Source organism: Siphateles boraxobius, unplaced genomic scaffold (genome assembly GCF_051911475.1).
Source record: "Siphateles boraxobius isolate OS27281-9 unplaced genomic scaffold, OSU_SipBor_1 25, whole genome shotgun sequence".
Lineage (NCBI taxonomy): Eukaryota > Metazoa > Chordata > Actinopteri > Cypriniformes > Leuciscidae > Siphateles > Siphateles boraxobius.
In genome coordinates, this window is record NW_027508866.1 from 5,468,182 (window position 1) to 5,495,399 (window position 27,218).

General features: G+C 42.3%; 1 protein-coding gene across 3 annotated transcripts; it reads right to left on the reverse strand.

Annotated features, from left to right (window-relative positions):
• Positions 1-1,632: 1,632 nt before the first annotated feature.
• vezf1a (vascular endothelial zinc finger 1a) lies at positions 1,633-26,645 on the reverse strand. 3 transcript variants are annotated; one of them, XM_077242112.1, is made up of 6 exons: positions 26,524-26,645; positions 16,564-17,333; positions 5,999-6,068; positions 5,614-5,779; positions 3,509-3,544; positions 1,633-3,269 (listed from the first exon to the last, which is right to left on the reverse strand). In XM_077242112.1, exons 1-6 carry the CDS (start codon positions 26,557-26,559, stop codon positions 2,911-2,913), a joined length of 1,437 nt encoding a protein of 478 aa, XP_077098227.1. In that variant the 5' UTR covers positions 26,560-26,645; the 3' UTR covers positions 1,633-2,910. The 3 variants fall into 3 exon arrangements, with proteins under 3 accessions (XP_077098227.1, XP_077098228.1, XP_077098229.1); XM_077242113.1 differs by having other exon boundaries at positions 16,564-17,330; positions 26,524-26,579; XM_077242114.1 differs by lacking the exon at positions 3,509-3,544.
• Positions 26,646-27,218: the final 573 nt, after the last annotated feature.

Below are 27,218 nucleotides of genomic sequence, written 5' to 3' on the forward strand. Positions count from 1 at the left end.
AAAAAAAAATTCCATGCCTAAAAATCTCAAACTATTGCTATTTCTTGGTTTTCCATGATTGGAGGGAATCAGGGACAAGGTGCGCAAATTAGCTTTATGCCCTATCCGGCATCGGTTGTCTGTGTGCAACAATGCCTCGTGTATTGTCCCTGTAAAATAAACAAACAAAATAAAACAAAACAAGGTACATGTGTGTGAAGAGGCCAAGAATGTAATCAAATATGAAAAGTTAACATGAGGTATCGGTTTTATCATGCAGACAAAAATCTAGGTGGCTCATTTTCAATTTTAGGTACTACATTTCATAATTATTGACAATAAACGCTGGTAGATCTCACTTAAATGCACATACAGCGATCATGTTTTACAGTTTTTTATTTAGACAACCCAAATAAAAAGGCACATAAAACATTGCGCATGTTTACATAATTATTTCTGACAAACTTACATTAAAAAAAATGTAGGAATGTTTTTCTTTCTGCTACTCAGAAAGCCTAGCCTTCGTATATACAAAATTACCATTGTTAATGTACTAATACAAAAGTTTTATAAAAGGTTATTTTGCTTTTCTTCGCTCACATGTCTATCTGTACTCTAAGATCCTCTGAGCTAAACACTTCTGTACAAACATATACATTCAACCGCTTTCACAGGGGCTCCAAAAATCATCCAGTTCATCAACTGAATCAAAACAACATTAGACTCAATTCAAATATCTTCACTTCATTGGATTTCATAATTGGTTTGAATTTGGCAAATAAAAGGCAATTATAATGCATCTACTAAAGAAATGCATAAACGCTCATTCTGACTCTACCCCACAACCTAAACTATGGAAACACGCTTTTGTTTGTTCTAGTGTGACGGGAGAATCAAACGGCTCACGCGCACACGCACACACACACACACACGCGCACACACACACACGGATCAGGGATTCATTGTGTCTGATTTGGATAAAGCATCCCCTTCCTGAGACTCAGTGCTGGGGTGGACGGCATCCATTCAGACACACTCCGGATCATCACATCACAGGCTGTGGCGGTAAAACTACCCACAAAAAATTGCATACAAGTCGAATAATTAGTGTTTTCACTACAGCAGTCTCTTCTCTATGGCATCTGCTCCATCCACAGGAAGTGGCCGACATAATGTACCTAAATTTCCATCACACTGACGGCCGATCCGTGTAGTGAGTGGCAGCTCACTCTTCCTACTTATACTGTTAAGTGTGTTCTCATTAACACAACATTATAAAACTCTTCAGTTCGAACAGATTGGCATGTAACCACCCAACACAGTGTAGAAATCTCCAGAAGCAGTCTGTAAACATTCTTCTTTATTTCAGACTGAAGACGTGCTTTTATGGTAAATGGTGCTTCTGGGCTTTAGCTACAGCAAAATACTACCAACCTACGGAGTCCAAACCACTGGAAAAATAAAATTCAATATTAATCACTTGAAGCAAATAAAATGAGCAGGATGGTGCCGCTGTGGAAGTAACAGGTAAAATAACTACAAAACAAAAACAAACCTAAAAAAAAAAAAAAAATACTAATAATAATATTATTATTTTTTTATATATATATATATATATATATATATATATATATATATGGGAGGGGGGGGGGGTCTAAAACAAAAAACTAAATAAAACATAAAACATAAAAAAAACATTAAACTAAAAGATCAAACGAATGAACCAAAAAACAAACAAAAAGCAAAATAAAACCTAAAACATACAAAATACACAGAAAACAACAAACAAGAAAATCTAAAAACAACAACAAAAAAACCTAAAATAAAGCTAAATATTTACAAACAAACATGAATAATTTCAAATCAGTTTTCTGGAATTATTCATGTTCATTTCCTATTCTGAGCCTATTTCTAGAACAGGGATCTTGCAAAAAATCATATCAAAATACAAGAAAACGAGGTTATAAAATACTTTTAACGACAAAATCAGGCAACAAAAGTCCAAATTAAAGGGTGTCAATGCGTGACTCCAACCTCTAGATGGCCCTGTTTTGAATGAGCTGGTGATCTACAGTTCATAAACCCTGTCCCAAATGGCGTACTTGACACCTCAGAATCCACACTTGGGCGAAGTAATGCTCCACAGACAGGAAGTCCGCAGCAGTGTGCAAATGGGGCGCTCGAGCACCTTTCTCACCCATAAAATGACAAAGGGGACACCCTACGGTCTTCACAGATGCGTGCAAAAGAAACCGCAGCAACCACATCAAGTGCACAGTTTTGGACAGGGCCATACTATCATGATATTTATATTTATAATACTGCCTCTTTAGACTAGGGATATGCTTTCAGTGCAAGACTCTCTTTCCTTCCTCCAAACGTTTTCTTTTGTATGCAAAAGCTAACAATGGCGACGTAAACAATAAGAAAAGGAAGCTGCCCTCCCCTCAGACAAACTAAAAGGCCGTAAACTGTGACCTGCCGAACACTATTAATAAAGAAAACAAAAATCGTTCTCAACCGTACCTCTTCAAAGTTGCTACACAGACATACGCACTCAAAAAAATATTTTAAAAATCCTCCCTCTCATTGGAAGCTAAAGTCACTTTCTAATGAATTTTCTTAAATACTGATCACGCCTCAACATCATTGAAGAACCCATCGGCACTCTGCTTATAAAAAAAAGTGTTCGAAATGCACATCGATTATTGCATTTGTCCTTAAAAACGTCCGTCGGGGTTTGAAGTGCTCAGAGGAGCTTGCGAAATGCCCCGCTACCGAGCGGCTCACCTTGCGCGTAAAATGCAAACGTATCCAAAAGGCCAGAGAGAGTTGGATCAACCCGTGCAACTCTTCCACTAGAGTCGCCACAGGATGGGTTTGTTCACGCCACACAGGTGTCAGGGCAAAAAGGCTGGTCAGGGGCCGGTTCTACCAGGGAGAAGACGGCAAAACTTGGGACAGGAAGGACATGCTGTCCATTGATCTCATGGCGATGTTGAGCGGGCCGCCGATGTTCATGGACATGGGTGTTGTGATGGCCACCGGGTGGGCGATGTTCATGGGCGCTGTGGCTGGGATGTTGACGGAGGCGATGTTCACAGGGCCAGTGATGGTAACCGGGTGCTGCAGGCTGACGGGAGATGTGATATTGACCGTGTTGGTGGAGATGTTCATCTGGGCTGCTATGGTAACGGGGTTGCTGGTGTGGCCACGGTTCATTGCAGAGGTGATGGGGGACGAGACCGAGACCGGTGTGGAGGAGGCAGAGTTGCAGACTTCAGTGTTGTCTGTAGAGCACAGAGAAAGAGACAGAAGCGTTTAATACGTGTGTTCAGGGTTTGTGTGTATTCCGCTCCCAAACTCTCTGGGTGTCTAGACTGGTGTCACAAATGATGTAAAGGAACCTGTAGACATATGTGAGCATTTGTGATCGAACTTCGTTTGGTAACAGCGGAGACGGAAGAGAGCAAACTGTTACAGTGTGTGTATCTGCGTTTCCACTTTTTTTGTTTTGTTTCATTTTTACCTTTTCGGAGCCCTGAGTGGTTCCACTGCCAGTCTCCTATTTAGAAATAGACAGAGGGTTATGATGGGCAGAGAGCTGCCTGCAGTGATGCATTATGGGACTTTTAGCAACGCAGGGCTGCAGCACTTATGCTTAGTGTGAATTCAGACATGAATATAATTTTATAAAAGGATATTTGTTCATTATCATCATAAACAGATTTAAGCCCTTTTATCTAATTCAACAGAAATAATTTAATGTAAATGTTGCAGGTTCAAAACAGGATATACTCTATTGACAGCATGAATGGCATGTTGACATTTAACACAGAAAAAAAAACTCGTCCATCAGATTGCTGAAATTCTTCGTAGAAAACCTTCTAAATGACTTGTTTCAAAGATGTTCACTGTAAGGGCATTACAAACAATTATTTTAAATGTATTTCTATTAAATATACCATAATATAAGAAATATATAATATAATCAATTCATATTATTATATGAATAATATTTTTTTTAACTGAGGCACAAGACAAAAATATTATTAAATGTAGGTGTAATAATAAAATTACTATAATATAATGAATTATATAATATTATCAATATGTATTTGAGGCAAAAGACAAAATTATTAATATACCAGTTATATTAATATTAAAAATATATATACATTATAAAAATGAGGGAAAAAAAACAAAATATGAAAACAATTTGAGGTGAGAAAATAATTAAAATATTATAAATATACTTTTTAATATAATTACAAAATAATATTCTGTGGTAATCAACAGCAGTCACAGATACTGTCAATAAAATGTGGCAATTTGTTTTGAAACCTGTACAAATAGTTTTGGCTATTAAAATATACAATAAACTTTCTACAAAAAAATAAAAAATAAATCACAATCTACATGAATCACATACAAAAAAAAATTGCTAATCAATTTCAAAGCAGACAGAAATGTAAAATAAAAAATAAAATACTAAACTAAACTACATGACAGAGATGGATCATGGAATGGGGATCAGTGGGTTAATTCATGAAAAATATCCAAGCAAACATAATGCCACCCTTCACTAAATAGCACAACAGTTCTTAGACGAACTGAGACCACAAGTATGAATTTGAGGGAACTCACTCCTTAAATACTAATTCAAGTAAATGACAGTACACATTTGCAGAGTACTGCTGACTGCTTTACAACCTTCCATTACATCTAGATTAGACCTTTCCCTGACCCTGTTGTCCTCAGAAAGGATTCGGTTCTGTCAGAGCAGTTTCTGCCTAAAGCAAAGCATTGGCCTCCTCCACTGATATGCTTGACTAATTTAATCTCTGAACATACAAATCAAATGCCATGACCAATGAAATATGATGGAATGCACAAACAAAGTTAAAAAAAACTTCACAAAAATGAACGCAATATTACTGGGAAAGGGCTTCTGGCTCAAGAAATCACAGCAGCCATGTTCAAGTATCATTCCAAACAAAAGTACTCAAATATAATTGCTTTAAATGCCCCTAATGCCCACTTTACAGAGACTTCACTCCCACGATTCTTTATGCTTCATAAGAAGACCATTTTCCACCAACCTGAACCATTCCTCCATCTTAGAAAGAGCTCTGGGCTTAAAAATGAACACCGCTCTTGTCCCTAAAGTATGTTGTTTTCAAACCAAACTCAAAAGTCAAAGGACGGGACCAATCAAAAACGTTTTCAGAATAACCAGTGATATCATGAAAACACTAAATTAAATATAGTTTGGATGTTAAAATAATTTCTGAAAGAAGTGTAGGACTCAAAAAAATGACAATGAGGTATAATATATTGTAGGCATTATTGTAACACGCTGTCATTCTGGATGCTTTTCAGTTTTTTAGAGATTTTTAAAAAACCACTCTGAGCAGGATAAAGTCACCTCTCATAAACGAGTGCACTCGAGTATGTGTAAGAGAGTTTGGGAGCTGAAGGGACATCAAAGAGCTTGGAGAAGAGAAGAAAGGATGGAACAGAGTATTAGTAGAAGGATGTTGGTGCTAGAGCTACATGAGTCACCCAGAGAAGCTGGGAACGTTGTCGTACAGACTGATTGGCTGTTGGGGCAACCAATCATGTTGCACTTACCTTTGTTACAGGCATTGTTAAAGTTGGTCTGGCCGTGTGTTTTTAAGTGGCTGGTGATGTAGGCAGCGCTCAGCATCTTTCCGCACACGTTGCACGTGACTTTACCCTCGTGCCGAATCATATGCGACCGAAGTCTGTCTTTGGTGGCAAAGGCTGATGTACAGGCCTATAATGGACACAAGACGTGAAGATCTACATCATTTACAGACAAAATTCAAATTTTTCTTTGAATCACTTATTACTAATCAACATTTACGTGTGTGACGTTTTTACTTCAAGAAGTCCTCGTTATTAACCCTTTATGGTGTTAAACCTACCATGTTTGGGTACCAGCAACTAGAGGGGCATTAGATGCACAACTGCATGAATGGGTTCTGGTTCTTACCGTTACTTGGCATTTGAAAGGTCTCTCTGAGGAATGAACATGCTTTACGTGGCAGCTGAGATGGTCAGGCCTGAGAGGAGAGGGAAAATTAAAAACATGGCAAAGAAGAAAACAGCACTGTCTGTAACAAAGCCACTTGATTTCTGGTACTAACTGTGTTCTACGTGAACTTGTTTTCAAAGGAAAAAATGTTTTTTCTCCTTTAGGTGCTGTACTTTGCCTCTGAGAGACAAGTTTTGATGAGTTTGTCTTAAAGTTGCAGACTCATCAGATGCTGTGACCTAGAAAACCTAATGCAGATGTGGCTTACAGTAAACACTGGGCCTCACCAGCACTACACACTGTTCACTGTTAATGGAACGCTTTCACACAAGAGATTTAGGTTTGGATTGAAGTTTGATTGCCTATAACAGGGATGTCCAAACTCGGTCCTGGATGGCCACTGTCCTGCAGAGTTTAGCTCCAACTTGCCTCAACACATCTGCCTTCTAGTATGTCCCAGTAAGACCTTGATGAGCTGGTTCAGGTGTTATTTAAAGGACAATTACGGCAAAAAATGAACCTATGGCTAAATAACACATGGGTACCGAGTCGACCGTTCTCTGGAATGCGTTTTTATGATAATCAAATGTACCCAGTTTTACCGTTCATTTTCAGTTTAACCACAGATTAGCTTATAACGCTAGTGTATGAGGCATAGAATAAGTAAAAATAAAAATCGCTAGTTAATACGACTAACAAGGCTCAAAATAGCCCCACACTAACACGCTAGCATAATGAGGGTCTCTACCTGCTAACCGAAGCATTGAGAACTTTGTAAGTGTACAGACAGTGTAATAAGAAGATACTTTATAAAGACAGTATACTTCGCTTATATAAGCAGGAGCCATCTTTGGAAAACAGTCTTGACCAGTCGAATTTTCGACCAGGTGTTTGTGGTATTTTATTTCGTTTTATTTTTACTTATTCGATGCCCCATACACTTGCGTTATAAGCTAATCTGTGGTTAGACTAAATATAACGTTAAAACTGGGTACATTCGATTATCATGAAAACGCATCCCAGAGAACGGTCGACTCGGTGCCCATGTGTTATTTAGCCCTAGGTTCATCTTTGGCCGGACAGTGGCCCTCCAAGAGCTGCATTGGACACCTCTGGCCTATAATATTTGGTTTATTGATTAATGATAAAGCATCTTCCAAAATCGAGGTGCACAGCAATGAATTGTGCTGGAGTCCAAGCAGAATTCGGTTCATGTGAACTGCAGTGCAACTTACAATTGTTGGGAATGCAATCTGAATATTAACATATTTTGTGGGGATACACTACAGCTCCAAAGTTTGGGGTCAATACGTTTTTTAATTCAGCAAGGATGAATTAAAGGGTAATGAAACCCTAAAACGCTTTTTTGTGATTATAATTTTTTATTTGAAATAATAGTAACAAATTAAAAGGCTACAATTAACAGCAAAAATACGGAAATGAAAAAACAAAAAAACAACCTAAAACAAATTTAAGAAGTTGACATATGCACAAGCTCCACATCAACAAAAACAATGATAGCACTCATGTTTATTATACCGGGTAAAGTATTTATTTCGTTTTTCTGAGCGACTTCGTTATTCCGGTTTAAAAGCAAAATTGAACCAACGTCACGAAAAGTGAGGTATATGCGTTAATTTGGAGTGGTGATTGAATGCCGTGGCTGGAGACTGTGTCTGCATCATCCGTTTCTGAGCTTTCCTCGCATTATTTCTAAGAATTAACTCTTTTAATCCATTGTTCTGTATTATGCATGAGATCGCATTACAGCAGAGAATACGAATAGCGTTCAGCTTTGCATTTGGATGCACTGTAAGTGTTTACTCAGAACAGTAACACAAAAGTGTTGTTTGCATTCTCCCCACGATGCGGTCAGAGCAGGTGTTTGACTATCAACACATGGAAAATATGACTTTAACAATATTTAATATCTAACAGCGCGTATATGAGAGAGCTCGTATCTGAGAGATACTGCAAGAAACACTGTAATGAGTTTAACAACACTTGCAGCGTGGATCACAGTTTCAAATCCAGACTGGAGCAAGCGTTTAAAGTTATTATGGACATATTTGATATACTCTAGTGCTCCGAACATGAACTAGTACAGTGTATGCGCACACATTTCATCATGTCTTCTTCAAATGTAATACATGTTCAAATAAGAACACTCTGACACAGAGGTATTTATTTCTATATATTTCTAAGAATAATTTATCACAACGTATTTGGTTTGTTCATGATAGTTGTTAGTGGTCTCTATTGGCACTAAATCATCATATTAGAACAATTTCTGTAGGATCATGTGACTCTTAAGACTGGGAGTAATGAAGCTGAAAATTCAGCTTTTACATCACATTTTAAAACAAATGGAGTTTTGCTGAGCATAAGATAAAAAAAAAAATCCTACAAACCCCAAACTTTTGAACGATAGCGTTTCTCAAATAATTAGTTTGGAACAACAATTCAAAAGTAACATAAAATCTAAGTAAAACAAACACTTCTAACCAGGGTTATTATAGTAACAAACTTAAAAGTATAAAAAAATTGTTCTTGAAATAAAATGAAATTAACTGAAATCAAATAAAATATATACATTTTTTTAACTTATTTTATTTCAGCTATTTGCCAAAGAAACATTTCACATTTTCATTTAGTTTAATTTGATGTACTAAAATAACTAAAAATAAGGCTTTTTTTGAAAAAACAAAACAAAAAAAACAACAACTTTAAAATTAAATGGAAAATATACAAATAATATGAAAACTAAAAACTACATTAGTATCTTGATGACAGTAAGATAACACTGCTTCTAATGTTTAGATTTAAAGTTTTGCTACCTCAGTCACAACTTACAATTATATTACGTAATTAAAATGATTTTTCTTTTTTGCTAATCGCACTTTTGGAACAAAATCAGCAGACTAAAATGACCATATGGAGGAGAACGATTGAATTCGGGTTTACAAAACACACTAAATATGAACGTGACACAACCTGCCAGAGGACTGGGACATTTTGTTTCAGGTGGTTTTCTCAGGAACAGCCAGAGCTCTAAAAACAGCTCTTTTCATCTCTGTGCTTTGACTTGTGTCAGTGCGTGATTAATAATCCGAGGATTAATTTCAGGGATAGTGAGGCCTCTCTGATGCTTTTCTGGATATTCAGAGACATTATAGACGAGACTCCTAAAGCAGCCGTGTGTCTGTGGCCCCTGAGTGACTCAAAGGAAACCCCAGCACTGATCCTTTAAGACAGAACAAACAGGAGGGAATAACAGAGGAATAAGAGCACCCCCTCCTCCTCCTGTTCACGCAGACCCTCGGCATGCTGGGCCCTACAAAGGAAGCCAGTCAGATCCATTCACAACAACTATAAATCAGCCAGCGGCAGCCAATAGGAACGAGATGAAATTAACATCATCAGAACAGCAGATGGTGGATTCAGCTCGAGCCTTGAACACATATTTCAACAGACAGTATTAAATGCACTGACATCATCAGAATCCACAAACAGCATCATTTTATGCGCTATGGAAATGAGTTATTACTACTTTTAACATTTGCTATTAATGTATACATTGTAGAAAGTGAAAATATGGTGTTATTTGTAGAGATTGGAATCAAGAAATGGTTCTTATTTAAAATCAACCTTAAATCATATTTAAAAAAAAAAAAGATTTTCATGATGTTCGGTTTCATTATAGATTATGAACTACTAAATATCATGTTAAATGATGCTTTTTAGTCTCTTTTTAGCTTGTAGTCTGATTCAAATACATTTGAATTTATCAAATGAGAATTAAAAATCAACAACTATATAAAAATTCTAAGAAAGTTATAGTGACCAGTTGGCCAATACGCAATCAAATGACTCGGTTCTCTTCAATCAAACGGTCCAAAAGACTCAAAATTTTGGTTAAATCTGCATTTTAAAATGTACTTTATTCCTGAATTCTAATATGCTGATTTAATGAAAACAGTTGTGCCGTCTAATACCTTGATGAAAACGACTCGGTTACTAACGTAACCTCGGTTCCCTGAGAGGAGGGAACGAGTATTGCGTAAGTAGCTTACGCTATGGGAAAACTCCTTTTCTCGAGAATATTGAAGTCTTTATGTAAAACGCATTGCAGCTGCACAGCTGACAGCAATGAACGAAGGCAGCTCGGTCATTGGCTGTGCTGCGGCAACTTGCTCGAACCAATGACGGGGCGACTCTGAATGCGCGACCAATGAGCGCGCTTCGCGCCCGCGCGCGTCAGAGCCCGCCAAGATGGGCGTGGCCAAGAGCTATATATTGGGCGCCCCGTCATGAGAGTTCTTTAGGTTAAAACGACTGAAGCGAACTAACCAAGCACAAGCACGGCAGCTTACGCAATACTCGTTCCCTCCTCTCAGGGAACCGAGGTTACGTTAGTAACCGAGTCGTTCCCTTTCGAGAGGTCTCTCCTATTGCGTAAGTAGCTTACGCTATGGGAACACCATGCAAAACGCCGTGCGTGCTGAACTTCGCCTTATGATAGCCAGAGGCAGGTGCCTGAGCTAAAAAAGCAAAGTTATCATCCAACTAGCCGGCAGAGGCGAGCTTTATATGTGGGAAAGAATACAGAGCGGCTAGAAGGCGCTCAGTGTGACACAAGCACATACATAATCTAGATACGAACTCGTAGTTCAACTAGCATCATGCTGATAGTACATTGGAATGCAGTGTCGGGACCTGTAGGTTGTAGAACCTGATAAATGTGGACGGTGAGGCCCAGCCTGCCGCCGCACAAATATCCTCGATCGGTATCCCGCTCGACCATGCCCAGGAAGAAGCCACACTCCTGGTGGAGTGTGCTTTGACTCCCCAGGGGCATTGAAGTCCCTTAGCTTCATAAGCCAGCGCTATAGCTTCAACTATCCAGTGAGAGATTCTCTGCTTTGAAACGGCGGAACCTTTCGTACGGCCGCCAAAGCATACAAACAGTTGTTCTGTCTGTCTGAATAGGGCAGAACGCTCCAAATACACTCTGAGAGCCCTAACGGGGCAGAGTAGATTAGCGTCGTGTTCGTCTGCTGGGGACGATAGCGCAGTTAGGGAGATAACCTGTGCTCTGAAGGGAGTGGTGAGCACTTTAGGAATATACCCATGTTTCGGTCTAAGGACGACCCTGCAGTCGTTAGGTCCGAATTCTAGGCAGGCAGCGCTTGTCGAAAGCGCGTGCAGGTCGCCCACTCTCTTGACCGAGGCGAGTGCCAGCAAGAGCGCAGTCTTGAGCGAGAGCTGTTTAAGGTGCACGGTTCGGAGTGGTTCGAACGGAGGCCCTTTAAGAGCGTCTAGGACAGTAGCTAGGTCCCAGATCGGCACTGAGGGGGGGCGTGAAGGGTTCATCCTCCTAGCGCCCCTTAGGAAACGAATAATTAGGTCGTTTCTTCCCAATGGACGTTCCATTACAGGGTCGTGTGATGCTGTGATGGCCGCCACATATACTTTGAGCGTGGAGGGGGCGCGGCCCGCCTCCAGAAGCCCTTGTAGAAAAGCGAGTACGTTCGTAATCTCGCATGTTTCAGGGTTCAGGCCCTTGGCATTACACCAGACACTGAACACTTTCCATTTCTGGGCATATAAGCGTCTCGTGGAGGGCGCCCGCGCCTCAGCGATGGTTTTTAGTGCTCCGCTCGTGAGGTTCCTGGGAACCCGTTGAGGGGCCATGCATGAAGGGCCCACAGATCGGGGCGGGGATGAAATATCATCCCGTTGGCCTGACTGAGGAGGTCTGGCCTCAGTGGAATCGGCCGTGGTGCAGATTGCATTTGCATCAGATCTGGAAACCATGTTTGGTTCTTCCAGAGTGGGGCTATCAGCAGCACTGCGTCTTTCTCCTCTCTGACCCGACTGATGACCTGCGGTAGCATCGCGATCGGGGGAAAGGCATATAAGGGACGGCTCGGCCAGCTCTGGGCGAGCGCATCCATGCTTTTCGTGAAGAAAAGAGGGCAGTGCGCGTTCTCCTTGGAGGCGAAGAGGTCGATCTCCGCTTTGCCAAAGGTTTTCCATAACCAGTGAATCGTCAGCGGGTTGAGAGCCCATTCTCCTGGGAGAATTTTGTCTCTGGATAGCATGTCCGCCCCCTGGTTCAGGGCACCTGGCACATGCGCTGCTCTCAGCGAGCGCAAGTTGTGCTGGGACCATAAAATGAGTCTCCTGGCCATTGAATGCATGGAGCTCGACCTGAGTCCACCCTGGCGATTTATGTACGATACTACCGTCATGTTGTCCGTTCGGACCAAGACGTGTTCGTTTCTCAGCTGTGGGAGCAGGGCTCTGAGAGCCAAAGCGACCGCTTTCATTTCCAGACAGTTTATGTGTAGGCGCTTCTCCGGGTTTGACCAAAAGCCGGAGACAGGCCTGCCCTCGTAAAGGGCCCCCCAACCTATTTTGGAGGCATCTGTCGTTATCATCTTTCTCCTTGTGTTCACACCCAGACTCACGCCTGACTGGTACCAGTCGGCGGCTTTCCAGTGCGTCAGGGCTTTTATACAGCCGTGGTTCGCTCTGATTAAAAGGTGGCCCGAACGCCACGCGTGAGTAGGGACGCGGCTCTTGAGCCAGCGTTGGAGAGGGCGCATATGCAACAATCCTAGCTGGAGTACGGCCGATGCTGAGGCCATGAGACCGAGCATCCTCTGAAACCGCTTGACGGGGGCGAGCGCGCCCGCCCTGAATGATGTTGCAAGGCGCCGGATGGTGAGCGCGCGCTCTGATGAGAGACGCGCTGTCATTTGCATCGAGTCTAGAACTATTCCCAGGAAAGAAATCCTCTGGCTGGGAGATAGTATGCTTTTTGCAAAATTGATTCTTAGACCCAGGCATTCTAAATGGCTGATAATCCAAGATCTGTGTGTTATTAACTGACTCTCTGATTGTGCTAGAATCAGCCAATCGTCGAGATAATTCAGTATTCGCACTCCCCTTCGCCTTAGGGGGGAAAGTGCTGCATCCATACATTTCGTGAATGTACGGGGAGCCAGGGACAGGCCGAACGGAAGTACTGTGTACTGGTACGACTGTCCCTCGAAAGCGAATCTCAGAAACGGCCTGTGATGAGGCGCTATTGGAATGTGAAAGTAAGCATCTTTCAGATCCACTGAGAGAAACCAATCTCCTGGGCGTACTTGCGCGAGGATATGCTTGGTTGTTAACATTCTGAACGAGCGAATCATTAGTGCTTTGTTCAGGTGTCTGAGATCTAGGATGGGGCGGAGACCGCCATCCTTTTTCGGGACGAGAAAATAGCGGCTGTAAAAACCTGCCTCGCTCAGAGAGGGGGGAACAGTTTCCACAGCACCCTTTTCTATTAGTTTGCGCACCTCGGTGCGTAGAACATGTGAGCACTCTTTTCTCACTTTCGTCTCGACCACAGTCGTAAAACGTGGTGGTCTGCGAGCGAACTGGAGCGAGTATCCGTGCTTTACTATATTCAATACCCATTTCGGCATATCTGGAATATTCTCCCATGCCGCTGCGTGTACAGATATGGGCTGAATACAGGCTAGGGGCGGGCCGCTGTGACGCAGGGACCCGGCCAGCGAATCGCCTGAGCTCATAGCTCTCAGAGGCGCGGGCGCGCGCTGAGCAGCTGAGTGAATGGGCGCGTGTGTGATTACAGCAGCGCGCGCTGTGTCTGTAAAACTCGCAGCCTGGGCTGGGGTTGTGTTTGACACTGTAAGGACAGTGTTTATAAGTGGGGGTGCATAAACAGTGGTAGGCACACGCGTCACTTTTATAATGTTTCCCGCTTTTACTGGGGATGAATTTATAACTGTGTGAACAGTGCTTGTGTGTAGTGGTGCGTACATGACCGTAGGCACGTGATCTACATTCATGGGGTGCGCAGCTTGAGCTGGGAATGAATTTGGCACTGTTTTGACAGTATCTGGGAATGCACACCTTGTGGACATGTGAACCCTTAGTGACACAGGCAGAAAAAGACTCTTTTTGTGTTTTCTGTGCGTCGCCGTAAAAACGGCGTTTGTTTGCAGGTGAGCGAGCTCTGTGACTGGCCCATTGACTGCTGTATGAACATATCCAGCCGCCTGTAAGGGGACTGGGTAATGCTTGAGCTTTTGCAGAGAGAGTGGTCCGGCTTTTGCGAGACACGCACTCTCTCTTTTCATTCTTGTGGCTAGGACGGCTTTCGAGGCTCGGGGTTCAGCACAATCTTGGGCCGAGGACCCCGTCGCTCAGAAGGCGGCTTGCGGTTGTGAGAGCGCGAGCGGCGTCGAGCGTCAGCCTGAGGCGCGGGCTGAGAGGCGGTGGGGGCTGTTCTAGCCCGCTGCGGCTGCGGCGGCCTCTGTCTGCTCTGCGATGAGCTGGAGCGCTTGGGCAGGAAATGCCGCATAGCTTGTGAAGCATTCTGGGCCTCAGTGAAGCGTTCGGCGAAACCCTTAACCGCCGGTCCAAACAGCCCGCTGGTGGAGATAGGCGCGTCGAGAAATGGCGCCTTATCCGCGTCCTTCATCTCAGTCAGAGTCAACCACAGATGGCGCTCGAGAACAGTCAAATTAGCCATGGCACGGCCGATAGACTGGGCGGTGGCCTTCGTGGCTCGCAGGGCTATGTCAGTCGCGCTGCGTAGGTCCTTAAAGGCTTCGGGTTCGGGGCCAGACTCGTCCATAGAGCGGAGAAGCTTGGCTTGGAACACTTGAAGTACCGCCATAGAGTGAAGCGCTGATGCAGCTTGGCCGGCGGCGGCGTAGGCGCGACCGGCGAGAGCTGAAGTAGTGCGGCAGGGCTTCGAGGGGTGGGAAGCTTTGGCTTTCCATCCGGTGGTGGAGGGCGGGCAGAGATGATTGGCCACGGCCTCCTCGAGGGGCGGTGTTCCCTCGTAGCCTCTTTCCTTCGCGCCGTCCACAGAGGAGAGCGAGGAAGAAAAAGAAGGCTTTAGGCGCGCAGAGTGGGGGGCTTTCCACGACTTGGTGAGTTCGTCGTGAACTTCCGGGAAGAAGGGAGAAGGCCTTTGCCGAGGGGCCTGCTGGCGCCCCTGCAGAAACCACTCATCCAGTCGGCTCCGGGTTGGTTCTTCGGGAGAAGACCAATCGAGCCCGAGGTCTTCCACGGCCTTAGAGAGAACGCGGATAATCTCGCTATCCATGGTGGAGCCCCCGCTCGCGCTAGCTAGCGTCGACGGGGCGGGGTCGAGAGTGGAGCCCGGCCAGTCGTCCGATGCAGCGTCGATTGACAAGCTGTCATCCATTCCCCCGTCGTCCTCGGACGCGCCGAAAGTCACAAGGCCCACCGCTCTGCTAGAGGGGTGTGGGTCCGGCTGGGTGAACTGAACCGGCGGTGGGGAAGGCAAGAGCGGCGGTGAAGCACGCGGAGACTGGCTCGGCGTGACGTCACTGAGCTCAGGTTCAGGAAGCCTCTGTGAGCGGCGCTTTTTCTTAGTGCGCGGCTCGAACAGAGGGATGGCGGCGATGGGCTCGCTCACGGCGAAAGCGGCGAGGCGAGCCCGCAGTGCGGAGAGACCCAGGTCGTCACATTCGGGGCATCCGCCCTTGGTCAAAGCAGCTTCTGCGTGGTCCCGGCCCAGGCAGCGAGCGCAGATGATGTGACGATCCCCGTCCGGGAGAAGGTCTCTGCACGACGCGCAGGAAGGCATTTGAAACAACGCCTTGGAAAATTTGCTCTTTTACAAGTGTCGCAGAGCGAACAGATGTAAATACTTGCGTGAGCAGTACGCCGGATGGCTCAGTAGGATCGCGTTAGAAGGCGGCTGAAGGTGCCGACGTCCTCGTAGCAAATCCCGCTGGTATGCTTTTCGACGGCGAAGCTTCAATAATCCGGAGGATCCAGCGAAGAAGGTGTTCGCTGAAGGAGATTAAATCTAAAGAACTCTCATGACGGGGCGCCCAATATATAGCTCTTGGCCACGCCCATCTTGGCGGGCTCTGACGCGCGCGGGCGCGAAGCGCGCTCATTGGTCGCGCATTCAGAGTCGCCCCGTCATTGGTTCGAGCAAGTTGCCGCAGCACAGCCAATGACCGAGCTGCCTTCGTTCATTGCTGTCAGCTGTGCAGCTGCAATGCGTTTTACATAAAGACTTCAATATTCTCGAGAAAAGGAGTTTTCCCATAGCGTAAGCTACTTACGCAATAGGAGAGACCTCTCGAAAGGGAACCGTCTTTTATTGAATTATTTGATGGCTAGAAAGTGCAAAACAACAACATAATTTATTTGAATTAGAAATCTATTGTAACATTATAAATGTCTTTACTGTCACTTTTGATTAGTTTAATGCATCCTGGCTAAATAAAAGTTAATTTATTTAAGAAAATTTAAAAAAAAAATCGCACTCTTTTCATTATCAAAAATGGAGGGGCTTCGTTCCTCAAAAGAATCATTAAAGAACCAGAATTGTTCATTGGAATCTGAACCAGAATCATTAAATTCATTCTAATTCTGAACCCCTAACTTCTAAATCAAACATACTGATTATTAAATCTAAGCCAATTTACATGAAATGGAAAAGCCCCACATACCTTGAGAAGCCCTTTCCGCACACAGAACAAACGTAGGGTTTGTGGACGCCGCCGTCGTGCGAGCGCACATGATACGCCATGCGATCTTTCCTCTTAAAGCGCTGCTGGCATATATGACACTCGAATGGTTTTTCGTCCGAGTGCGACAGCTTGTGACGGTTCAGATGGTAAACGTCCCGGAAGGCTTTCCCGCACATTTCACAGCCGTGGTTCTTTTTTACGGGCTTGGGTGGCTTTTTGGGAGCACTGTGCTGGGTCACGTTGGACATGGACGTCGGGGACATGACAGTGGAAGCGGAGGGCGTGGAAGTGGTCGCCGTGGAGAGGATGCCAGCGACGGTTGAGATGTAGGAAGGGTCACCCGTGGTCTCGCGGGGCATGCTGGAGATGAGCGAGACCATGGTGGGCGCCACCTGCGCCGTCTTCTTGGGTCTGGACACCATTTTGATGCCGGTGTGGCAGGACTCATGGCGGCGGAGGTGGTAGCTGTCACGGAAGGCCTTGTTGCAGTAGCCGCAGATGAATGGCGTCTTGCTCTTGTGCTCTTTCTTGACCACGACCATCGGACCGCCCCCTCCAGCGTTCCCGCCCCCTCCTCCCCCCGTCCCGCTGGCTACATTGTCCTTGAGGAGCTCGGCTGCGCTGACAGGGGGCTTGTGGTCCAGCGGAATGGGCATCACAGGCTTCTGGTCCTGTGGCTCAGAGTTCAGCAGTGGTAGAAGGCTGTTCGGGGCCACCTGGTGCTGGTGGTGAAGGGCTTCATTAGCCTGCTGGAAAGAGAAAACAGAACCGGGGAAGGGAGGTTAAAGACTGTGATGTACTGACGACAAAAAAAATCAATTACAGCATTGGCCAAAATTATCGTAAATATCAATTGGAATGACATTATAAATACAAATAAATGCAATTAAAAATAATAGAGAATAATAGAATTAAAATAATGAGATATCATATAAAAATTAAAAAATGCAATATGATAGTGAGATAAAATAATAACAATTATATAAAATTATAAATTAAACATTAAAATCAGTCAATCAATCTCAACTGTCATGTGTGCCGAGTGAGTCCCGACCCCAAAAAATAAAACATAATAAAATTGTGGTCTGTTTAAAAAAATTATAATAATAAATAATGTCATCCAGGGACATTATAATCTAAAACTGTTTTACAACAGGTTTAAGTATTCCCAATATACATAAAGAATTTTACATGCTATAACTAAAAAGTCAGCCAGCAAACATGGCATAATCTTTAAATTAGAAAAAAAATCTATATATTATTTACTATAAATAATAAGATATAATAGAATACATATATGCACACAAAAGCACATATTCGCAATACAGATGCACAGATGTGAACGCTATCTCATACACCGGTGTTCACATTTATTTTTCCTCAGATAAAAAAATTATTAGAGAGAATTTTACTCTGGGGCTCCAGTCTGAACAGAGATGAAAAACTCTGATCTCACGGATACATTACAGAGGATATAGCCTGAGCCTATCCTGCACAGAGTTGCTGTGGTGTGTGTGTGTGTGTGTGTGTGTGTGTTCCCATCAGCAGCCTGTGGGGTGACTAACGATGAGCAAAAGTTCAGGAATGAACTCACACACTCACGTTACATACATACAAACACACACTGGACACGACAGCTGGCAGGAGGAAGAGGCACTCCATTGAGAAACATCTCATTAAATCAAATGAGTCAAGTTTCTCCTCTTCAAACACAGAAATGCATGCTGGGCTAATGACTGGATTCAGAACTCCTGATTCAGAATGATTCACAGTGTTATCAAAAGTGTCATCTGGGCCCCAAAGTAATGACACCGATTACGCTGCAGTCGTGATAGAGCACATGCTGGCATGAACACAGGGTCCAGGACAGGGCCTGGGTGCTCTGCTCTCTCTGATTAACTGAACTCAAAAACAACGCCGGGCCGCTAAGGAATCTAAATCTGTCCGGCGTAAACCGATCTGCAGAGATGCTCCCGGTTCTTCATGTGACAGCTAAATTAACCGTAACCCAAGAGAAATGATTCAGCGGGTCAGGAACCTACAAACTAAACCTGTGAATGAGATGACAAGGACTTCACAGAAAAAACGAGAGAGATTCAGCACTTATTCAACTCTGATTGGTGGACAGGAATATGAAACATTTATTTGGAAATTGATAAGCAATACACTGCCTGATATTAGATAAACAGATATCTATGCATTTCAAATAACACCAAGCTTCATGTACCATGGCAAACTGCTTTTATGCCTTTTAATAAAAAAACGATTCTACTATACAGCAAATGTAGCACTGTAATCAAGAAACAATGCAATTGACGCTTCGCAGGGAGTTTGATTGACAGGCGATCTGCCCAATCATAATCCGCCATCCGCCGAATACGCCATTTTTACGCCGAATACGTCCGACAAAGCAGTCAGGAGAGTTCGTAGATAAACGTTGGAGGATTTGAACTTGAAAAACAAAGTGTACTGACGCATTTCCGCGGTTAAAATAACATTCCATGTTTATTTGATGCTATAAATTAACTAGAAGGAAGAGATGATCGGTTCACGAGCAGAATGAGGCGCTACAGCTATCGGTCAGACACATTAAAGAGCCACAAACGGTATTTATTGTTTAAATTTCTTTAAAAAATAACCATATTTTTAAGTTGAGACTTTGTTTCATATCAAAAGTAACCTGGTCTGGCAGCGTGTTGTCAGTGTCCTCTGCTCCGCGATTTATTTTTCACAGCGTGAGAACATGGTGTGTGTCGTAAGAGAGCAGCGTAGCTTGTCGGACATAGCAACAGTAACTAAAGGGGGGGGGGGTCTTTGTGAACGGTCAAAAGTATGGGGTCAGTACGATTTTTTCTTAAATCAATACTTTCATAAATAAATGATAAATCAATTCTATAAAAAATAAATGTTACAAAGGATTTCTATTTCAAATAAATGCAGTTATGAACAAAATCAGCACGTGACACTAAAGACTGGAATAATGGCTGATTGCCATCACAGCAATAAATTAATAAAATTTAAAATGTTTTAAAAGCGCTTTAAAAGGAATACATATTTTATAATGTTAATGTTTTTACTCAACATTTTTTAATCAAAGTAAAGGCAGCCTTGGTGAGCATAAAATATTTTAAAAACATTTAATTTAAAATGTAACCCCAAACAGTAATGTATATTATATAGAAATGGAAAACATTACCATCACAAAAACACATACAATACAATTTTCAAAGTCTAAATTTTGGCAAATATTAGCCTTAAGATGTATAAGAACAACAAGGAATGCAATCCAGAGTTAAACATATTCTGCAATTTTATGACGTGCGATACTGACGTACTACATACTTAAAAAGCGCATTCCTTCCTATTATAAGCAAATTATTTACTTTCACAGAGTGAAGCCACCTCGCAGGCCTGGAGACAGGGGTGGATGTTTGTTTGTTTACTGAGGCTTCTGGGAGGCTGGACGCACTCCTTCAGTTCTCACACACACACACACACACACACACACACACACACACACAGCAGCATGAGGGACTTGTTTACATGGCCAGTGGCTAAAGCTTACAGACACTCACTGCTAACCTACATCACAAGCACCTGCCCCAGCAGACACTGATCTTCTCTGAGCCACAGCGTCAGCACAAACGAGAGGAAAACCAATACACAGCAATCACAAACACATACATTGAATTAATGAACAGCCCAAACGAACTGATTTGCTAAAATGAATCAGACTTCTCAATGCTCCCACAGCCTGAGGCCCTTAAAAGACCCAATAAAGTGCAGCAAACACACTGTTCACCCACTATTGATGTTCAATGGAGCATCTAAAACAGGCACAGCCCCCAAAAACTGAGAAACAGCCCCAAACCAGCTCTGTTGAGAAAAAAAAAAAACCTCACTGCACACAACTAATGAGCCAAAATCGTATGTAGATTTTAAACCAGAACAAAGTCAGCAAAAGGTCAAAGGTGGCATTATTAGGGCTCGGCCCCTGAGGGCACGTCTTCCCCTGTCATGATAAAACAACAAGGCCTGTCAATTCTCAGAGGCCAAGGAAAAACACACCCACACACACACACACACACACACACACACACACACACACACACACACACACACACACACACACACACACACACACACACACACACACACACACACACACACACACACACACACACACACACACACACACACACACACACAGCCTGAAGGCATCAGGAAGGAGAATGGGTTGATCAGTCGTCCTACAAGCTAGGCTAATTGATTAGTGAGTCTAATTAATTTACAAAAAATGTTTTTAACATCATAAAGACAGTTTCAGCATACTGACAGTGGGAAAAAAGTAGAGAGTAGGGCTGCACGATATATCGAAATTATAAAAAATATCCCTTGAGGTGACTGCATGATTTTTATACTCTACAAAAACTTCCAATGCTGCGTCCGAAATCGAATACTTCCCTACTATATAAGCTAGTATGTGAAAAACAGTACGCCAACAGATGGTATATCCAAATACATAGTATGCCAAAAACAGTATGCGAAAAGATCCCGGATGATATACTTCCGGCGGGAATCTGGAGAGCGCATTCGATTGACACTTAACTATCCCATGAGGCCACGGGTGAGGATTTATGAATGGCTCAACTGACGCTGGTGGGTCACATAATGATAACATGGCGGATGTAGTACGTCCGGATTACAATCATACCACACACATACATTCATACTATATAGAACATACTTTTTTAATGGCCGCAAAGTAAGTTCAAATTCAAATGTAGCATGTATCGATTTCGGACGGGGGTCAAGTTTTAGGTTGACGCATAGAGCAGATTGGACACATGACTGTTACATACTTGTTGTGACATGCTTAATGTTATACCATTAAAAAGTGATAGAGGACACCTAGTAAAGGAGTTCTGGTGAAACCAGAATAACGCCAATATTTGTCCCGGTGTGTACGGCCCTTAACTCTTACTTATTAAACGCAATAAACGAAGTACTCAAGCACACAGGACGCCGCCTCTCGGGCAGAGCGTGATCCTAATTCAGTTTTCTTCCGTAGCTTACATAGCCAAATACACACATAATTATGTCAAAATGTCCATCTTGGTGAGCAGTCGTATAAACAGTCAGTTGTGTCTGAAGTGGACCGAACAGTTAGAGAAAGAGATTGCGTCTGCAACAATATATTGGATCAGTGCAGCTCTTAAAGTGACAGCAGCCCTTAAAGTGACAGCAGCTCTTAAAGTGACAGCAGCTCTTAAAGTGACAGCAGCTCTTAAAGTGACAGCAGCCCTTAAAGTGACAGCAGCTCTTAAAGTGACAGCAGCTCTTAAAGTGACAGCAGCTCTTAAAGTGACAGCAGCTCTTAAAGTGACAGCAGCTCTTAAAGTGACAGCAGCCCTTAAAGTGACAGCAGCTCTTAAAGTGACAGCAGCTCTTAAAGTGACAGCAGCTCTTAAAGTGACAGCAGCTCTTAAAGTGACAGCAGCTCTTAAAAGTGACAGCAGCTCTTAAAGTGACAGCAGCTCTTAAAAGTGACAGCAGCCCTTAAAGTGACAGCAGCTCTTAAAGTGACAGCAGCCTAATAAACCTGCTGCCGTCTGTGTGCTTAATGTTAATCAAACGACAAAAGACAGAGAAAATCACTCACTGATCCTGACCGAATTACTTTTGTAGCTTTAATAAGAATCAGTATATAATTAATTCATGGAGTGAAGACTAAGCAGTGTTTTATTTTTACATTTAATTATTCAATTTCTGTTGTTATATAAACCTAATGTATGCCGCCGACCTGAAACCATAAACCCCCTGCTTTACACTGATGTTAAAACTACACACAGCCTACTTTATGTAATTAATGCTGCCGTAAAAAAACTGCTGTTCACTTTCAGAAGTTGTAGGGAGGGACGCTTTCTTTTTTCAAAAAGAATGTGAAACATGTATGTTGGTTTGGTTGTATCATTTTTTTAAATACAATTTAAATTGTGAAGCCCTAGTGACTGATTACGCTGGCCAGAAGAGAGAAAGATGTCAAAACTTCCATAACTCTCCCAGCTGTTGTGTTAGAGATACTCACACAGCAGTGTTTTTTTTAATATAATTTAATGGCAAGGTAATATAATACAATGTATAGTGTTATAAATGTACATAATATTTTATAAAACTGGAAAAACAACTAGGGCTAATTTAATAATGTTAAAAACTGTGGAAATGCATTTCACAGTCAGTGAAAATATTAAAATATAAAATTTTGCATATGCCTAATCGAGATATTGCTGTAGGTCTCTGCAGACACAGTGAAAAGAGGACACTGCAATTAAGATGCGTGCTTTTCTGCAATCACGAAGAGGGCAGGGTTAAATACGTGACCTCTCGCATTCAGCGTCATCCATCCATCTCGCAAGACTGACCGCGACGCAGACAGACGCAGGACAAGAAAAACGAATGCTTCTTTCTGCTCCTCATTTCATCTGCTCTATTGTGATGGACACAAATCGGAGCGGGGATGCCCTCACGGATCCACAGGGGGTCTTTGTGCGGGAGTCTTCTCCGATTTGGTTCCTCTATTCATGAGGAGAACTGCATTTCTCCACACACACAAACTTCCTATAGCATCCCAGTCATCATTTTACTGGGTACGTCTGGGGATGCGAGTCTAGACTAGGCCGCTGTGTGTGTGTGTGTGTGTGTGTGTGTGTGAGAACTTCACGAGCTTGTGACGCAGAATGACTGTAGCCCTGCTGCGTCTTCACGCCACTCTGACAATTTTGATACAAATCGGATCTGAAGGCTGAGGTCAGTGTAACGTAAATAACAGAGAAAACGAGTTCAGCGAGAGAATAAGGAGTTTTGAAAAGCCAGCGGCCGCACAATGGAGATCCGCAACGGGCCAGGGACTGATGCTGAAACACATGGTAATTCATTTTCAAGTAAAGCTTTCTTAAATTTGAATTTGAAAAGAAACAGCAAAGAAGAAAGAGTGATTAAACGGGCAAAAAAAGTACAAAAGGAACAGGGTGCTTGTGGGAAGGCAAACAGCTCATAACACCACACAACCCAGCTGTTTACAACTATTAGACCCTAAAGGACAAATCCCACAGCATAATCTCCCTGCAGTTCACACATTTTCACAGACACGTGAAGGTTGCGTTTTACTGGGACTGAGGATGGCCGGTGTGACCACAATCTTACATCATGCTATGAGTAATTGTATATCACGCTAGCTGTATACATTTAAAAAAAAGAACATGTTGTTTTGTCTTTATAACGTATTTGTATAAATAGATTCATATTTTACATTTAATGATGTAATATACATTATGGGGTTGAATTTTAAAAATAATTGATGTATAGAGTATTTTACAAATATTTCAATAAAAAATTATTGTGTATGTATGCATATATATATATATGTTATTTAAATAACACACACATATATATACACATACATACATAGTATAGCCTACAGCCCTATATGGTATTGAAGTCAATAGACCATTACAATATAGGCTATGAATTGAAAGGAATTAATTTTTTTTTAATTCTCAATCTAGACTTAAACACTTTAAATAAACAAGTTTACACTTTTATTTCTTTCTTTCTTTTTTAAATAGACTTCACAAACAAAAGATGAATGATAAATCAGTCCCACATGTTTCACCAAGTTCAACAATTAAAAACACAAGACTGCAATACTGTAAATATAAGCCATATTTAAAGTCACTGTAATACAGCTGATTATTTGATGTTGGATTTTAAAACCACGCCTTTGGATAAATTGTTGCATGAACAATATAACAGACTGGCGAGTTGACACATTTAAACCATTTGACGATATAAAGCATCATACCACCCAGCCCATAACTGTGACGCTGCAAGAAACGCATCCTGCCATTTGAGAGAGTGTCCCAGCAAACATTCCCACTCCGGTGAGTCGACAGAGGCACTGACTGCAAAAACATTCTCGGGTGAGCAACACTCACATCCCAGACGGTCGGACGTCAGCACATTCATTCATCATGAAAAGTTTATCTTCCGTACAAGTAATGAAAGTCTGCTGTGTGTCTGATCAACAAATCAAGGAGGTTTTAGGAGTCAGTCACTCATGAGTCACAAACCTACATCAGCTCGGTGATAAACGGATTACAGGAATTCTTCTTTCTCTAGGCTACACTCACTTATTATGGGTCAAAATGACAGACTAGCTGTCGAACAAATGATTAATGGTCAACTAGTTTATCAAGAGTCAGTTAAAAACAGGTCAACTTCTAAAAATAGCATCTTGACTTGAGACACCTGAATGATTTGCTCTGTCACTAAACACCTACTGAAGTGATTCACCCTCAAACTGAAGTTTACTATCAGAACAGCTTCTGCAATCTCACCAAGTCCATGACTAAAACCCAAAGTCACCACATTCATTCACTATGATGCTCTACCAAACACACAATCAAAGTGAAACTGCTTACACAGGTTTCGGCCTGATCTATATTAATCACATTCACAACCTCTTTTCATTGAGAAGGAGAGGAAAAGACATTACAGAAAGCATGTGTCACATTAGAAGGATCGAACTTGTCTAATTTCACTTTACAACTAGTAATGACTGTGAAATGACGCATGCAGAACTTCAAGGGCAAAACAGGACCCCAAACATCCATATGAAAATATTATATCAGGCTTATTAAAGCAAACGTTATAGCAAAATTGTTTACCAGGATCTTTTCAGAAGAGTCATATATTAAAGTATGTTTCACACTTACAAACACAATCACATAGGCAATAAAAAAATGATAAAGAAGACCTGCAGAACTAAACTCATCCACCAGGCACTCCACATATGGCTGAACATGTGCTGAACACAAAGCATGTAATCAAACACACAACTCTTTCACTGACATGTTGCCCCACAGTAATTTATAGTAGAAGAACATACACTGACATCAAAAACTCATTTTCAACAATATCACATAGAGGAACCAGGTGCAATAGCCAATGCACATTGTAAAAGGTATAATGAAACGCAGAAAGTTAAACTTAAGCCTGGAGGATACGAGTGACTAAGAAAGCAATCCAACTGAACACCTCATAAAGTGAGTTTACATGTGAACTAGTCCTCAGCATCTGAGTCACCAGAGCAGCTCATTATTATACTCGGATTTATTGTTATCCCAAAGCTGATGAATAGATAGACAAGTTTATACACATTCTCAATGTCCAAATGAAATTTATAAAATATTTTTTTATTTAAAAATTAATAACATATTGACTATAGATATTTCCATAACTTTTCGAGATATTAATTTCTGTAACTTGAACAGAAAATGAGATGGAGAGATGGAATTGATAATGGAGAGATGAGATCTAGAGGGAGAGTTAATGGAGAGATGGATGGAGGTAGAGACAGAGGGACGAACAGAGATAGTGACAGATATAAGAGCAAACAGAGTGAAATATCTATAAAGGAATGAATAGAGAGATGAAAGAACATATAGAGAGACATATCCACAGAGGGAAAGATAGATAGAGGACAGAGACAGAATAACAAGAGAAATAGAGCGGGATAGATGGAGTAAAGACAGATAGGGGGACAGAAGGAAAGATCAACAGAAAGAGAGAGATAGAGTAACAAACTGATTGTTGGAAGGCTACATCTAAAGAGATAACAAGAGGAAACAGGGATATGGTGTTAGATCTACAGAGATAGATGTGTAAACACTGAGATTGAGTGTTACTACTACATCTATAGAGGGAGCGCAGCTGGGCGCCCGGGACTCATCTACTATTGTTTTGCTCCAACTGCTCCGTTTCAAATATCTCTGTTCATAAAGCAGACTGAAGCAGGCAGTCCGGCAGCATGAGTGAGCGACGAGCGGACTGCTTGTGAGTGTAAATGTGCGTGTGTGCTTAAGAGAGAGAGTTTCTCACCTGGAATAAGAAAGAGCTCCAGCTCTGCTCCATCATCGCGTCTCACTCACAGAAACAAAGCGCTCAACATGGCAGAGCGAGACTTCCGCCACCCCACGGACCGTACCACTCGCGGGACGGGGAATACAACAGCAGTCTGAATTGTTTAATCAATAAAACACCATTCAGTTCTACATTATGGTAATATATGAACACATTTATACAAACTTGTCGGTACAAGGCACTCTGTCTATGCTCTCGGGGGCGAAAGTCTTGAAGTTCTGAATTTAGTGGGTTTCAGAACACCCCTGTTTTTCATCTCCATCTCGATAAACTCTCGGGACGCTCCAAAAAACAGGATTGAAGAAGTTGATGAATAGCGAGGAACTGTCGCGAGACTCGTCATAACTCACTGCGCGAGATTGACTGCATGATTTATCTGCATTTATACGATGTAACATGCTCCATCTGCCTCTGTAAATTTATTATACATTTTTATACTTTTAATGCAGCGTTATGCATCTTAATGCATAACTTAATTTTAATGGATTAATCTAAGAGACTTGACTCTTTTCAGTTCAAAGATTTGTTCATAGATTCGTTCACTATTACTCTCCACATGAGAGCACTAATATAGTCCACTTGAGTGAATAAAAACGTGTGAGCAGTTTTACTGGAAGAGCTGCTGCTTTTGCACTTTGAGCTTGCTGTTTAAT

Excerpts from the sequence above, each read along its gene's own strand:
- vezf1a (XM_077242112.1), bottom strand. The coding sequence starts at position 26,559 with ATGATGGAGCAGAGCTGGAGCTCTTTCTTATTCCAG. Across the intron at positions 6,069-16,563 it reads TGCGGAAAGGGCTTCTCAAG|GCCTGACCATCTCAGCTGCC; the intron begins GTATGTGGGGCT and ends CTCTCCTCTCAG. Across the intron at positions 5,780-5,998 it reads CTTTCAAATGCCAAGTAACG|GCCTGTACATCAGCCTTTGC; the intron begins GTAAGAACCAGA and ends TGTCCATTATAG.